Source organism: Salarias fasciatus, chromosome 13 (assembly GCF_902148845.1).
Source record: "Salarias fasciatus chromosome 13, fSalaFa1.1, whole genome shotgun sequence".
NCBI lineage: Eukaryota > Metazoa > Chordata > Actinopteri > Blenniiformes > Blenniidae > Salarias > Salarias fasciatus.
The window spans coordinates 19,420,870-19,436,103 of record NC_043757.1 but is presented as its reverse complement, the minus strand read 5'-3'; the positions used below and the strand labels follow the sequence as shown (position 1 = coordinate 19,436,103).

The 15,234-nt window shown below is 39.5% G+C and overlaps 1 protein-coding gene across 1 annotated transcript; it reads left to right on the top strand.

Moving 5' to 3' along the window:
• Positions 1-1,587: 1,587 nt before the first annotated feature.
• Positions 1,588-11,248, top strand: plek (pleckstrin). The gene is made up of 9 exons (XM_030107315.1): positions 1,588-1,738; positions 3,957-4,112; positions 4,340-4,521; positions 4,696-4,787; positions 4,903-5,087; positions 5,239-5,343; positions 5,972-6,055; positions 6,154-6,223; positions 6,351-11,248. Exons 1-9 carry the CDS (start codon positions 1,697-1,699, stop codon positions 6,488-6,490), a joined length of 1,056 nt encoding a protein of 351 aa, XP_029963175.1. The 5' UTR covers positions 1,588-1,696; the 3' UTR covers positions 6,491-11,248.
• Positions 11,249-15,234: the final 3,986 nt, after the last annotated feature.

The window sequence follows — 15,234 nt, the reverse complement described above, 5'->3', positions numbered from 1 at the left end:
TCCAGAATAGCTCAGAGTCTCTCCTTTTCAATCTGTCAGGGAGCAGCTTGTGTTTCATCCCCGCCTGTTTCCGCGTGGCATCCTGACTGATGCCACTGAGTGCTGCATGCAGCAGGGTAACCATAATGAAGAGACTTGACATCACAGATAGGAAGACTTCCTTTCATGCTCTGAGACGACAACAGTTTGGGGAAAGTACATGCAATGACACATTTTGATAAGAAGCCAGTCAACTCTGATAGCAGCCGAGGCCCAGTGACGAGAGAGACGATGCAATGTATTATGCAGTATATAGAAAAGGCTGTCATGTCTATATTGCCGTAATTATGACCACAGCTTTTAAAAAACTAAGAAACATGCAGTTAGCTGCCCACTCCAGTACAACCAGTACACCTCTGCAGCATTAAGCAATTGGGGAAAATACGGGAAGTCTAATCTTCCATTAATAGCTCTGCTAACATCTAATTCAGGACATCTGCTCGTGATGCACTTCGGACTCATCTTGGTGTCAGATTATTACAAAATGTTGTGTGGGATGTCCTGAAGCGATATATCATCCATCATTCTCCTGATCTGTCAGAACTTAAGCATCAGCTATCAAACACTCAGTGTAGTATACTGGTAATAAATACTTGATTACAGCTACAAGTTTCTTCTTCTTACTCAAAGACTGGACTGCTTACTAAGAATAAGATCAATTAGTCACTTGCCACAATGTCTGTGTGAATTCCTGTATGCTCGTCATGCAGTTGAACACCTCAGCTGATTTCTCAGCACTGTGTGGGTCACTCTGGTGACTGGTTCACTCAGTAGAGCTGAAGTTCGCTGGAAATCATTGGTCGTTATTAAAGTATTTGTTTATTTATTCTTGAAGGAGGTTTTAATGTATAAATGACATCCATGAGAAGTGACAATAACACATCAGTGCCGACTGGTCTTACAAGACAGAACTGTGGCAGTAGTTAGCCGTCCCGTCTCAACACACGGTGGAAATTTTAAGCGTTTGAATCCAGGCAGGTTCTTTCTTTCTTTGTGATTTTCATGTTCTCCATGGGCTTCGTCTCGGCAAAGTCAACTCTTTCTCTGTGTTTGCGCTGCGGTGTTCGGCCCTGCAGCCCAAAGGAAGTGGTTGGATGGATGGAAGTACGATAGAGAACAAAAACAAAATGCTGATGTTTAAGCAAACAGCGAGAGCAAGAAGAGAAACAACTCCACAGCTGTTTTCATCAAACGGAAAAGAGGAACAGATTGACATAAACTTCTGAGATAAAATTTTATTGTCACAAAACGAAATGCGTATGGAAGATCTGTGATCTCTGGCGCTCCAGTGATGGCAGCTTAATGACCTCTGATCTATGCTGTTTGAGACAAGCTGCTCTGAAGTAATCGCTTCAACCAGACAGGCCTTCTCTTCAAGTTCAACACACGAGCCAAGTATCAGCTGAAACTAATAATAACCACCCGTTTGAGGAACCTGGGTGACCAATCATCAGTCACACACATGAACAGCACAACTTCCTGCTTGTGAGTCTGTGTGCCTGTGGTTTTAACAGTAATGCACAGAGGCATGAAGGCAGAGAGAAAGAGAGAGAGAGAGAGAGAGTGTGTGTGTGTGTGTGTGTGTGTGTGTGTGTGTTTGACAGCCAAGATAAAAGTGAGAGGACAGCAGCATCTGAAACAAGAGAACAATAGAACAATGGAGCCACAAGAGATCAGAGAGGGGTACTTGGTGAAAAAGGTAAGAAAAACACAAATCAAGACATTTAAATGAAGCTGTAAGAACTTTCCGACAAGTACAACACCTCTGATATCATGGGATATGTGGTAGCCACCAACTAGATGTTAATCATTCAGGCATCTTCTTTATTTAGTTTATTTAAGCTTTTTAACAAGACAATGCACTGAACGAACAGGAATAACAGAAGTGGTATTGCTCCACATTAAACAGGAGCCAAGAGGAACAGATGTTCACGCCACTTGAAAGTTACTATAGAATATGTGACGGCGCACTTCTGTTCTGCAAGGCGCAACACAAAGTCAAGTTCCCTCTTCAGAGTGGGGACAGCATGGTACCTGCAGGCTGATCCAACTGACAAAAGTGTTTTCAGTAGTGACAGATGACAGACTCGACTTAAAACTATTCAGAAATAAACAAAATGTGAGTAATAATTGTATGTGCAAATATTGATATTCTTTTCAAAACAGGAGAGTGAGAAACTGTTTCACGCTTTAAGTTTCTATGCCCACGCTTGTAGCTCCTTTAAAGCAAGTGTGAAAACATATTTTCTTCAGAATTTTCACACCTCAAGGGTTTGGTGAAGGTTAACCCTACATCAAAGGCACATTTTCACCGCTAATTTAAAGGCATTCGCTTTGTGTTATAACTGCACGGCAGCAACTCCATCTTCTCTGATCAGTCTTCTTTTGGACTGACAATGGTTGATAACTTACGAATGACAAACAGGCTATTATAAATACTCATCTAAGATGAACCACTAACCATTGCACCCGCTGTGGTCTTAAAAAGCGCAACAAATACATTTCACTCCTGGTTCATCCTATTCTTTCTTTGCCGGAATTATATTTATTCTTTCAAAGGTGAAGGATGCATTTCCTGTTTATAAGATTTGTGATTAGAAATAATGTTAGAGATTACTCCATAATATACTCCCTTCTAACTGTCCTCAATTTTCTGTGTGTGTGTGTGTGTGTGTTGATATTTTTCCGAGCTGTTGTGTGTTTCTCTGTCCCACATGGCCACAGCTGTTGTGAACGCAGCCACTGATAACGTCAACATATCATTGTGGGTTACTGTAAAATGACTTGGCGTGACTGAGCACAGTTATTCACTCAGCTGTTTCAGTACAATTTGGGAAAGTGTTCGTGCAGATAAACTTGTTTGAAACGGATTTCATTTGTAAGCAAGTTTCACAATTGGAACTTCTGCTTTCGAACAGAGCGAAAGGACAAGACCACTTCAGACTTCCACGGGTCACACCAAAACCAAATAAGGGGGAAGTGAACGTTTGTAGATTCAAATGTTTCAAGAAAGGGATTTACTGAACTTCTCATCAGCAGATGCATGACCGCGATTAGATTCATTTCTACATTTTAGGTGGCATAAATTGGACAAACCCACCACTTTTTTTCTTTTTTTAACCGTGTTCATCTTTCACTTTTTGCCAGTAAAGTCCTTCAATAGGAAGTGAAACACAAAGAGAAAGGAGCTTTTAAATGAATCATGTCTTGACATTACAACCCTGTTCAGAAATGTCGAGTTGAATATGTGCAAAATGTGCATATAATAGGATGGGGTACACAGAATTTCTAAACACATTTTATCAGCAATATAACATTCCAGAATGTATTAGATTTCCCTGTAGTATGTGTTATTTGGAAATTTAAAAAACAGATTACAAAGAAGACAAAGAGCATTTTGACAAACATTGTGGAAATGTGTAACTTTAAAAGAGGTATTGACTGTCAGAAATAAAGTAGGACAGAGATTTACCCATCTTTTCCCAAAAAACATGAGCCTCAACATTTGACAACATCTCAGAACACCTTTGTTCAGCTTCGAGCAAAATATGGATTTAAGACAATAACGAATTACAAACAATTACAGATGTTATGTTTTCATTTTAGCACTTGCACCAGAGCTGCACATTGCTGCAACACCGTAGCCTCCAAAATTACTGATTCAAGTCTTGGTCGCCTTTCTCTGTGTTTTCTCTATAAGTGAATGGATCTGCAGGTTTAGTCAGCTGTGAACAGCTCTGGTACCGCACCTCTCCAGAATAATACGGTTTAAAAGAGTCATCACTGGAATAGTGTTATTGCTGGTGATTATTTTAGGGTTTGGGGGTGAATTGTAGCAGGCAGATAAATACATTCTCTGCCAATGTGCCTTCAGATTTTTTTGGCACGCTGTTGTCACTTGTCTTAACAATCCTCAGGGTACCGTGCTGAACTCCTGGAGTGCAGTGTGGGCGGTGCTGTCAGACGACGGGTTGGAGTTCTATAAAAAGAAAACAGACCGCTCCCCAAAAGGAATGATCCCGCTAAAGGGAGCAGCGCTCGTCAGCCCTTGTCAGGATTTCAGCAAGAGGATGGTAAGAAAAGCATCAAGTGGGTCAAAAATGAATCGGGTTCGGTGCTTGAAGAATTGAGTTGTGCAATCACTGGTTTTCACAGATTGAAGAGTGTAGGGCAACAGAAGGTAATGATTGGTGAATCAATAAGAGGAGCAGATGACGATTACGTTTCCCTCCAACACTAAATCTACATTCTAATCTTGAGCGCTGAAGCCACTTTTCCTGACTGAGCGTGTTCTGTTCAGCTGGTGTTCAAGATCACCACGGAGAAGAAGCAGGATCACTTCTTCCAAGCTTCACACGTGGAGGAGAGAGAGGCTTGGGTCAAGGACATCAAAAGAGCCATCGACTGTCTGCGAGGGGGGAAGAAGTTCGCACGGCGGTCCACGAGACGCTCCATCCGCCTTCCTGAAAAAGTCAACCTCAAGTACGTCCTGCAGAGCTGCTGCTGTTATTATAAAAGAAAAAAATACCAACAACAAAAGAAATGCGATTAGCGTGGGAATCAATTTTAATGTGATGTGCAGTTTGTTTTCATTGATTTTCAGGTAGGCTTGTGCTTGTGACATAGATGCACTGACAATGCCTACATTGTTCTCAGTGAGCTGTACGTGCTGATGAAAGACCAGGACGACGGAGTGAAGGAGTTAAAACTGGAACAGGAAAATCGAGTCTTCAACCACTGCTTCACCGGTACGGCAATCCTGGGTTTTATTGATGTTTCAGAAGAAAGGGGCTGTTCTTTAACCTCCCAACAATGTCCCTGCTTTCTCTACATCTCTCTCTCTCTTTCTTTTTATCCACACAGGTGCAACAGTGGTGGAGTGGTTGATTTCAAAGGCGAAAGCAAGGAATAGACCTGAGGCTCTCTTGTTAGCGACAGGACTTCTTAATGAGGGCTTCCTTCAGCCTGCAGGTGACATGTCCAAAGAGGGAGCTGAGAGTCCAGAGCAGTCGGTCTTCTTAGATGACACCAAAGCTCTTTACTACTTTGTAAGTTCAGCTTGCAACAAGTTCTTCTTCAGAACTTTTATCTTTATCTTGCAAGACACTGAAAGTGAGAGAGACATTATTTTTAAGGTCAGTAGCCACTGATAGTTATTTATAACTGTGTGCTTGCATGTCTGCCTGGCTGTGTTTGCAGGCAGACAGCGGTTTCTTCTGTGAAGGTTACTCCAGTGACGAAGACGTGCTTCTGAAGGAGGAGTTCAGAGGGAACATCGTAAAGCAGGGCTATTTAGTCAAACAGGTGAAGCAGAGTACCCACATCCTATAGCATTAACAGCTCTCTTTGAGGTTGTACCTCCTACTGTGGCCCATCTTAAAATTAAACTTAACATCGCTGGCTAGAAGGCGACTCCTACTTCATCGGTAGTCAGTCCGCCTCTCGGCTCATGAGGCTTGGATCTGAGATGCTCTTCATTTTAGGAAACTTGAAAAGATCATATACACACTTTGTGGCTCCGTTGACACATTTTTGAATGTTTGGCAACCCCCATTTGATCATTCAGACAAACTGCGGTCATACAGTGTGCCCCAGCACTGCTTACTTTTTCTGATTTTTCCCTTACTGTAGTGTGGATTACTTTGTCTATTTGCTTTGCAGCCCTGGGCACAGGGAATTTGGGTTCTTTTGTACTATTTTCTATGCATATCCATCATATAGTTGTACACACTGTTAAAGACTGTGCACATTGACCAAAAACACCATTCAACAAAAGAGCTTGGAATAAGAAGTAACAAGACGAGAGTATTTCAAGACCAAGATGAGACCGAGACATTGAAGAATCGAGACTGATTCATAACAAGATCTGGTATTTAAGGCTAGTTTACAGATGTTAATAAACCCGACTCAGCTTAATCACTTGTTTCCACAGGGCCATCGGAGAAAAAACTGGAAGGTCCGAAAGTTCATACTGCGTGACGACCCTGCTTATATTCATTATTATGATCCTACGAAGGTAGCTAAACTGACACGATGAAACTAAAACAAAATGTCCACGATTGTTTTCTTCTATTTCTAAATGTTCTCCCTTTTTGTGACCTGTTGCGTTGCCAGGAAGACGACCCTCTGGGCTCGGTCCACCTCCGTGGGGCTGTGGTCACAGCTGTGGAGTTTGTGCCTGAAGGTGATCACAGTTCTTACCAAGACACCACGGCTTAAAAATTTATTTCATATCTTTACTGTTATCTGCTTCCCCCTCAGCAAAATCTATGCCATTCGCCTAATATTCCTCATCTTTTTTCATGTTTCAGCCAAAAAACATGACATCGATGGAAACCTCTTTGAGATCATCACCTCAGATGAGACTCACTACTTCCTTCAAGCCGCAACAGCCGAAGAAAGAAAAGAGTGGATCAAAGCAATACAGGCAGTGTCAAAAAGTGGAAAATAACAAGAGCAGTGGAGCAGCAGGGGAACATCTGCCAGCCAGAGTTATAATAACTGAATAACTGTAGTGCATTTGTGCTGTTTTCTTTCTGCATCAGCCAGTTTATCCTTCCATCCCTCACACCATCAAAACATAGAACATCATGTCCTTCTGCACAGTTTAATTAGAAATTCAAGTTTCAAGCTTTTTCAACAGATTCCTGATAATATCACAGCTCACAAACCATGGCACATGCAATTAAATTAGTGACGTCAACTGACCAAAATTAATCCGAACACAATTAATCCAAGATTAATCGCATGGCTTGAGAACATGAAATCAATAAGCAAAAATCACAAATTTAATGTACAAAATGGCTTTATCTGAATCTTTTAACTAAAATGGAGCAGTTTCACATCAGGAAACACTCACAAATGTGGACTTCCAACCATCCAATATTTTAAATTTGAGCTGCCCAGTTCTCTTTTGGCATTGAATAATCCAAAATACAGGCGGCCGCAGAAGGCCAATTTTAACATTTTCAAGCTTAAAACAAAGAATCTAATCCTCATAATTCACCCAGATTGCACAGGGATGAATAAAAAACAATGACCCAATGACAGTAAAAAATAAGTTTTCTCTCTTAATTATTCTCTTTAAGCCACTTGCTGAATGTAACCCTCATTCTGCGATAATTACAATTTGAAAGAATCGATTATTGCCAGCCTTCCATTAATCAGTCTTGATTAATTTGATTCAAACTGACAGCACTAATTTAAATGTATCTATATAAACAGACATATGCAGGATTATGAACATGTGAAGCAGATACGGACAGCTACTCCATGGCTTAGTAAGTAACAGAAGTAAAATGGATTTGTGAGACTACCTGAAAGGCTAAAAGGAAGTAAAAGCCAAACCGAAGAAAAAGAAACTCTTTTCTTCTCTGTTTTGGTATTTTCTTTCTTTTTCTTGTGGTGTGAAACTTATTATTTTAACCGTTCTACTGTGGTTTCTGTGTTTCAAAAGTTCAATACTTCCAAGTATCATATGAGAAACACCCACATCCTGTGTGTGCGTGTGTGTGTGTGTGTGCGCGCGCGCGCGTGCGTATGTGTGTGTGTGTGTGACTGATCAGTACAGCATTCAACCAAAAACATTACTCACAGCAGAACTGACAGGATTCTAAGTTGCGCAACATATTGTCATTACTATTGTGTCAAAGTTGTCTTTGTTTTTTTGCAGTGAGTTTTTATCCAAAGAAATAGGATTTGTTCAGTATACAGGAAACAGTTTGTCTTGTCAACAGTCTCTTGTTCATCTCCCGAATTTTTTTCTCTAAATGGGCAACAAAATTCAAAATGGCTTTTTTTTTTTTTTTTTTGATGTAGCAGAATTGGTCCGTCTTAACATGTATTACTTTTCAATTAAATTGTAATTAAATGCAGTTCCTGCAAAAAATAGCATTTCATGCTGGAAAGAAATTGACTGAACTGCTTCCAATATTTTAACACGGATGAACACAGAAAATCAGCCTGGAAGGTTTTCTTTTTTTTTCCCCACTATTTTGCAAATTCACAAATTTGTCCGGTTGATTGACGACACAATTTGATGACAAACCTGAGCACAAAGTATGTTTGATTTCTGCCTGTCAACACAGTTTTCTTTTATAAAAGTGAATGCTTTTTTTTTTACACATTGACTTTTTTTCACCAATCAGACATGCTTTGACCAATCAGCCACTTGAGACAGGAAGTCAGTGACAATATTTAGACTTAATGGTCATCGAGCAATTACACTTCTCACCTTGTGAAGGGATCCTTTATGAATGCATTTCCCCTTTGACCATTTATAAAAGACATGCACAAGCTGAACACAGCACAACCTTTTTGATCATTGCTTGGGTTTTCTTATTGTAAATGTATATTTCTGCTTCACTGTGTGTTGCTCCAGAAGGACTTGAAGAAATGCCTCCGTGCATGTGTGTGTGCATGTATCTTTCAACAGCTTTTTTTTTTCCCCCCCTTTCAACAGCTTTTCATCACATGTAATCAGAGGATTGCAGGTCAGGGTCAGTGGTTGCCATGGACAGCAGTTTGAAACTCAGTGGTATATTGTGCTGTAATAATGACTCATTCTTCAGAAACAAACAGACAAACGATCAATTTGAAAAAATATCTCAGCTGATAGTATTAGATCGAAGCTGCAGATAAAGCACTATGGATTTTTCACATCTCTGTGATGATCTATTAAAGCGAGGAGGTCAGAAAGACCGTTCCTGTTTGGTTGTCTCTCAAATATTGTCAACTCAAAATGAATGGCAGTCCACTGGATTTAACAGAAAGCTGCTCGTCTTAGAGACATGAGAGTGGCACCATGTGAAAGAGAACAGAAACAATCGCGTTTAATAAGAAATTTTCTTGCGTTTTAGTGACAATTGTGGCCTCTAACATCATTTTTTTGAACACTGGTTGATACTCTCAAGTAGAGAGTGTGAAAGAACTTAAAGTGTCAGGAAAACAGTAATAATAATCATGTTTGTATCAATATTAATAATGAAAGTAAACACAGCAATAGTGATCGGTGTATTACATTAAAGTTATTATTTTACACTACTTGCATGGTAAAGGTCAGACTGTGCCTGTTTTGTGTATTTTACAGTTAAAACACAAGAGGGCAGTGCACATCTGCTGAAAACTGCTTTCATTTGTTGCAGCAGTCAATTCACCACTATGTGAATGATACGTGGAAACTATAAGGAACACATTTTTTCACTGTTTGGTTTGATTTGATGTGATTTCATGTCATTTCTTGCATGTTAAATGTAATAACTCTATGGCTTAAATAGTCATTAATAATCTGAGTGTCCTTGTTTAAAGATGCAGAGTATTAACCATGATTACATTAGTTATATTTATTTGATAGAAGATAGAAGCACCGTCATTTAATGTAGTATTGTCACATTCCTTCAACTTCAGTTGTAATTATGTAATTATCAAACAATAGCATCTTAATATCGCTGAAATAAGTTACAAAGTTGCACTTTTTTTAATGGCACCTTCATATAAAAATCCACATTTTGCTCGTCATTTATATTTGTGATATGCACAGTGTTATGGAAAAGCTGTTTTGGATCACAGAAAACAAAACAGACACTGACAAATAGTTCTAAATCGACATGTAAAGACCACAAAACAAAATAAATAATTCAATGAAAACGCATTATTGTCGCTGTGTAAGACCAGTAAAGGAGAGGTGGAGGCAGATAAAACACATCACAAAGACGCAAACGTTTTCAATAAAGGTGCGAAACATTTGATCTGCTAGATGGGAGAAAAGCAGCCCACGCACTTCACATCATTTCGGCAGAGCTGACACGTGAGTGGGTATGTATATAGTACAGCTACCAAAGCAACGACTGAAAGAACAATAAGTAAGCAACAACAATAACACAATTTAGATTTTCAGTTCCCATAAAGTTGGTGTAGTGTGTTAAATGTGGAAAAAAAACTGAAACAAAGATTCATCAGACCTCAAAACACTTCTTCAGTTCTCAGAACTTGTCTTGATTGTTTTCACAAATACCGTCTTCTTTGTTAAATCATTTTTAACCAGCATTTCTGGATTGCATGGTAACATCTGTGCCCAGACCGTGATTCTGGAAGAGCCCACATGGTTAGGTGCAGCAGGGAATCATTTCTGCTTTAACATCAGTGTTGCTGGAAGCCTCGAGGATCCTCAAACATCTGTCAAAACATCATCCTTCAACATTTTCTGTCTTGGCCAGGCTTCATTTGAAAAAGAGATGGTTAAATAAAGGCTCAAATAAAATTTTAAAAATTAAGTTTTGACCGTCTTTTGACTTCCAGAATCTCTTGAGGATTTGATGGCAGGTTTTTGTATAGTCTTTAATTTTTAGATAATTTGTGGCTGACTAAAAAAATCTCAGCATCTGGGAGGCCACGCTTCTCTGAAAATCTCCTTCAATACGCATCCATGTTACTCGCCTGTGGCCAATTCAAGTGAGTTGACAAGAGGTCCCTCAGTTGTTCTTGATTTGTGCCAATTACTTCAGCTGCACCTGTTCTAACATGCTGGGTTCGGAATCAAATTTACAGCGAAGCTGTTTTTTTCCATAAAATGGTCTCATTTTTTGAGTCTGAGTTGCTGGGTATTTCTTATTGGGAATCAAATATAAATTTATGGGATTTGAAAATTGCTGCATTCTGTCTTTATGTGCAGGTAACAGAGATAGTAGATTTTTTTGGAATTGGGGCTGTAAATAGACTTAATTTTTGCATCTCGCATGTGAACAAAACACACAAGAAAATCTAACAGAGTGTCTGTGTGAGGACTGATGAGTTCACATATCGATGAAATGAGAAGATATAACAATATTCTTTTCTCTTTTATTGATAATAATGCATGATCTTTTTTAGGTTGTTTTTATTTCTTAATTGACATAATGTTGGTAAAAAAGCAGGGAAATTTGAAATGCAGTGTTGGAAACGGAAAAATCTTTTTAATGAGCTACATGTTGGATCCAGCTGCTCTGATTTTTTATTATGTTGCAGGTGATCACAAAACATGATTGAGTCTCTTGAGCTACACCATCTTTCATATGTTAATCATCAAGTATAAAAGGCGATAGTTTTTCCTTCATTTGTAACAAGCTAATTTTATGCGGATGTCAATAAAATCTCTTCATATACACTATCATATACTGTACACTGCTTCTGAAAAGAATTCACAGTGCTTCACTTTTTCCACCTGTCGTTATGTTCTTATCTAATTCCAAAATTGATTCAATTCTTTTTCTCTCAGAATTATACACAGAAAATCCCATAATGACAATGTGAATATGTCTTGTTTGGTTCATGTTTTGTTAATGTTTTCTAATATAATGAAAATAAACTGACAAATCGCATGTACAAGTATTTACAGCTTTGCCATGAAGCTCCAAATTGAGCTCAGGTGCCTCCTGTTTCCACTGATCATTATTGATGTGTTTATACAGCTTAACTGGAATCCATCTGTGATGAATTCAGCTGTTTGGGGATTTGGAACGATACGCATCTGTCTATATGAGGTCCCACAGTGGACAGTGCACGTCAGAGAACAAACCGTGCGTGAAGTCAAAGGAAATTGTCTCCAGACTTCAGAGGCAGGATCGTCTTGAAGCACAAATCTAGGGAGAGCACGGAGAAATGTTCTTTGAAGGTCCCAACGAGCTGAGTGGAGCACAACAGTCAGAATGAAAGAAAAGGAGGAATCACCAGGACTCTTGGTAGAGCTGAGCCACCAGGGGAGACCTCAGTCAGGGAGGTGACCAAGAACAAGAAACAAAATTCTCTGGTCTGATAAGACAAAACGTGAACTCTTTGGGATGAATGCCAGGCGTCATGCTTGGAGGAAACCAGGCAAAACTCATCACCAGGCCAACGCCATTCCTAAAGTTAGGCATGGTGGTGGCAGCATCATGCTGAGGGGATGCCTTTCAGTAACAGGAACTGTCAGACTAGTCAGATGAACACAGCAATATAACATGGGGCAATGGAGCATTATTCAGCAGCACACAGCAGAGATATCAAGGAGAGGCTTCAGGACAGCTCTGTAAACATTCTGGAGTGGCTCGACCAGAGCACTCCAGTCTGATTGATATTCCCTGGAGAGGTCTTAAAATGTCTGTGCACGGATGCTTCCCAACCCGACCTGATTGAGCTTCAGATGTGCTGAAAGGAGGAATGGGCCAAAGACTGCCCAAAGAGAAGTGTCCCAAGCATGTTGCCTCACGTTCACACAACATTTGAAGTGTGGAGAACAGGAAGCATAGAGAATACTTTTGCAAAAGCACTGTATTGTAAAGAAGTTTTAGCCAGAGAAGTCATTTTGCTTGAGAGGCACTACAGTTTAAAAAAAAACACAAATAAATGAAGACTACTGAAGGTAGAATAATAGAGTTTTGCCCTGCTGATACCAAAGCTGTACGAGCCATGCTTTCAAAAACAGTCACAGTGAGGAGTTTCTCTCACCAGACAAGAGTGGCACTCCAGTTTCCCTCTCTTACTGAGATTAGGCTAAATTGGAGTAAGCACACCACTTTTCTACAGTACAGTTTGAAACAGAAATGAAAGAGTCTCACTAGAGTGACCAAGATTTTCAGAATTATCTGCATTTACAATAAACTTCAAGCCCCTGAAACTCTGCGGTGCTTGTGGCTCATCCCCATCGAAAACAAACTTCTGAGAACAACTATTAGATAAAGGTGCAGCAAAGTTTGCTTCACCTCTGTCTGCCACCTTTTCAGGAGTCTTTCATTAAAAAACACTTTCAGATTGGCTTGACTGAATCAGTAACCTGTCGTTACTTTGCAGGAAAAAGACTTTAAAGCTCTTAAAACAATCTTATTATCAATTACTGCACAATCACAGATTATAATGTCAGCGTTGAACATGTCACCCATAAAGCATCATTTTAAATATGATTTTACCTTTTTGTTTGTCAAATTTTTGTGGCATCTTGATCACAAGCAAACAGATTTGTTGTAAAGATTCTTGATATTTGGTGTTTTTTGCGAAAATGCATGAAATACATACAAGATATTTAAAAATTTCTTGCAGTTTCCTTTCTTTTATATCATGTCATGACTCTGACCATACTCCATACAGCAGTTCATTCATCTTCTCTGCTTTCATCCAAGTTAAGGTCACAGCTGGAGAAAACATCACCTGACACTTGTATACGAGGAGCATTGCAGACAATCCATGAGAGCATTACACCGACAATCACCCACGCACTAACGTGGAGCTAAATTATAATTTCCAATTATTGTAACAAGTATGTGTCGGAAATGTGGGAGGAAACCTTGAGCGCTCACAGAAACGTTGTTCGAGAGTGTTCATAATATTGCTGCTCTATTTGGTAAGATTCAGAATTGCCGTAGTTCAGACATGCAGGTGGAGTTAGATCAGAGTGAAACTGTGGTAAACTGACTTATGATATTTTCAAAAATTTAAAGAGGAATAAATGGAGGTAAAAGTCTCTCCTTGGCCACCTGGTTTTTCAAGCTTAATGCACCTTCTTCTGAAAGTCTTTTTCTATTGTTGAATATGATTTTTGTCCCAAGGACACCACTTATTTAATTACCATGACCGTCATTACACAACATATAGAACACACAGCTTACACAATATGTTAATGTATTTCCCCTCGTTAGACGTATTTTTCTTGAACAAAGCTTCATGGGAGGAAGCTGACTTCCGTATCAAACATTGAATCAAGCTGTTAATGAGACCAAAACTCTACAAATGCTAATGATGATATTAGGAAGAAGAGCCTTTGTCCAATGAATGGTCCTTCTAAAGAAAAGCTACTGTCAGGTTTCATTAGCATGGTGAATATATTTCCATGCATTACATACATAACATGTACTGATTTTCTGTTTTTTAAGAAGGATAATTCGTATGGATTACAGTAAAATTTCGGACGAGACTAACTGAAGCATCATATATTTTCAAGTATACTTCTCTTACATGTAAATTCAGAGCTTGATTGTGATTGTGAATAGGAGTGGGTGTAACAAGAGCTGTGTTCAGGAGAGAGGATTGATCATTTATATTAGACACTGTGAAAATTCTTTAACCTAGAATACATTCATTTCTCCTCTTTCCTTTCATGTTTGACCAAACTGATAAATGTATATTTAAAAAAGGTTCCTTGTGTTCTTTTAATTATTGTTTAGTGATTAACTATTTCACCTTAAAATCAAATCAAATACAAAGTGTCATGTGCTGATACAGCATTAGAATGTGCTGTCAGGACTTAGATCTGCCTCATCAGTATCGTCTCCACAAAGCAGTGCGTACGGCACTGTCCTCACATGACTACAGTATTACTCTCTGTTCGGTCTTGTAATAATCAAAGTCAGGGCTGCGTCCTCTGGGCGTTGACCTCACATAGGTCTCTCACATCCAATTACTTTTATGGCTCCCGTGACGAGCCTCAACGGGCAGCTCAGAAGCGTGGAGCGCCTCGTGGATCCATTTCGTCTTTTTTGGGCACGATCTACCTTTGTTTGGTTGATCGGACAATGACATTTCAGGTGCCTGTGTGGTTCGCTGCTGAGTGCAGAGGGGTTAAACTGAGAGCCAGAACCGAGGAATTAAAGTACACGAGGATCGTTCTCATGAGTTAGAGTGAGACGCCGCTTGAATGACTATGATTGAGTGTTGGCAGCGATGCAGTTCTCTGGAAGTCTGACCCTTTGAAGAGGGAGACTGATTCTAGATAGATATCCCAGGCATGCACGTTCGACTGAGAGTACGGTTCATAGGAAAAGTTGAAGAGGAAATTATCCTCTTGCTGCTAAATTGTTAACTTGTCCAGATTACTGTCACAGATTTATGGACGTGTGAATAACAATTTGAAAAGTACTGGTTTCAATGCAGAACGGAGCAGCGTGACAGCAGTTATGATAAGTACAGTAGCTCAATTTAAAAAGACCAGACAGAAATTTGTGTCACAGTCAAATCAGTGCCAGAGTTTAGATGTTCAAGTAAAGTCAGGAATTTGCATTTCAGACATTTTGTGATAAATATCCATTCATCTTCTGCACTCACCCGTTCCATGCTCGCACATGGCTGGAGATAAAGAGGAGTGCAGAAGGTGTGGACCCTGCACAGATTTCCTGTTCACCACAAGGAAAACAGAGAGAAATTAGAAGCTCACATCCACACTCATGAGTAATTTGGGTCACCAGGTATCCTCAA

Excerpts from the sequence above, each read along its gene's own strand:
- plek (XM_030107315.1), top strand. The coding sequence starts at position 1,697 with ATGGAGCCACAAGAGATCAGAGAGGGGTACTTGGTGAAAAAG. Across the intron at positions 4,113-4,339 it reads AGGATTTCAGCAAGAGGATG|CTGGTGTTCAAGATCACCAC; the intron begins GTAAGAAAAGCA and ends TGTTCTGTTCAG. Across the intron at positions 4,788-4,902 it reads CTTCAACCACTGCTTCACCG|GTGCAACAGTGGTGGAGTGG; the intron begins GTACGGCAATCC and ends TTATCCACACAG.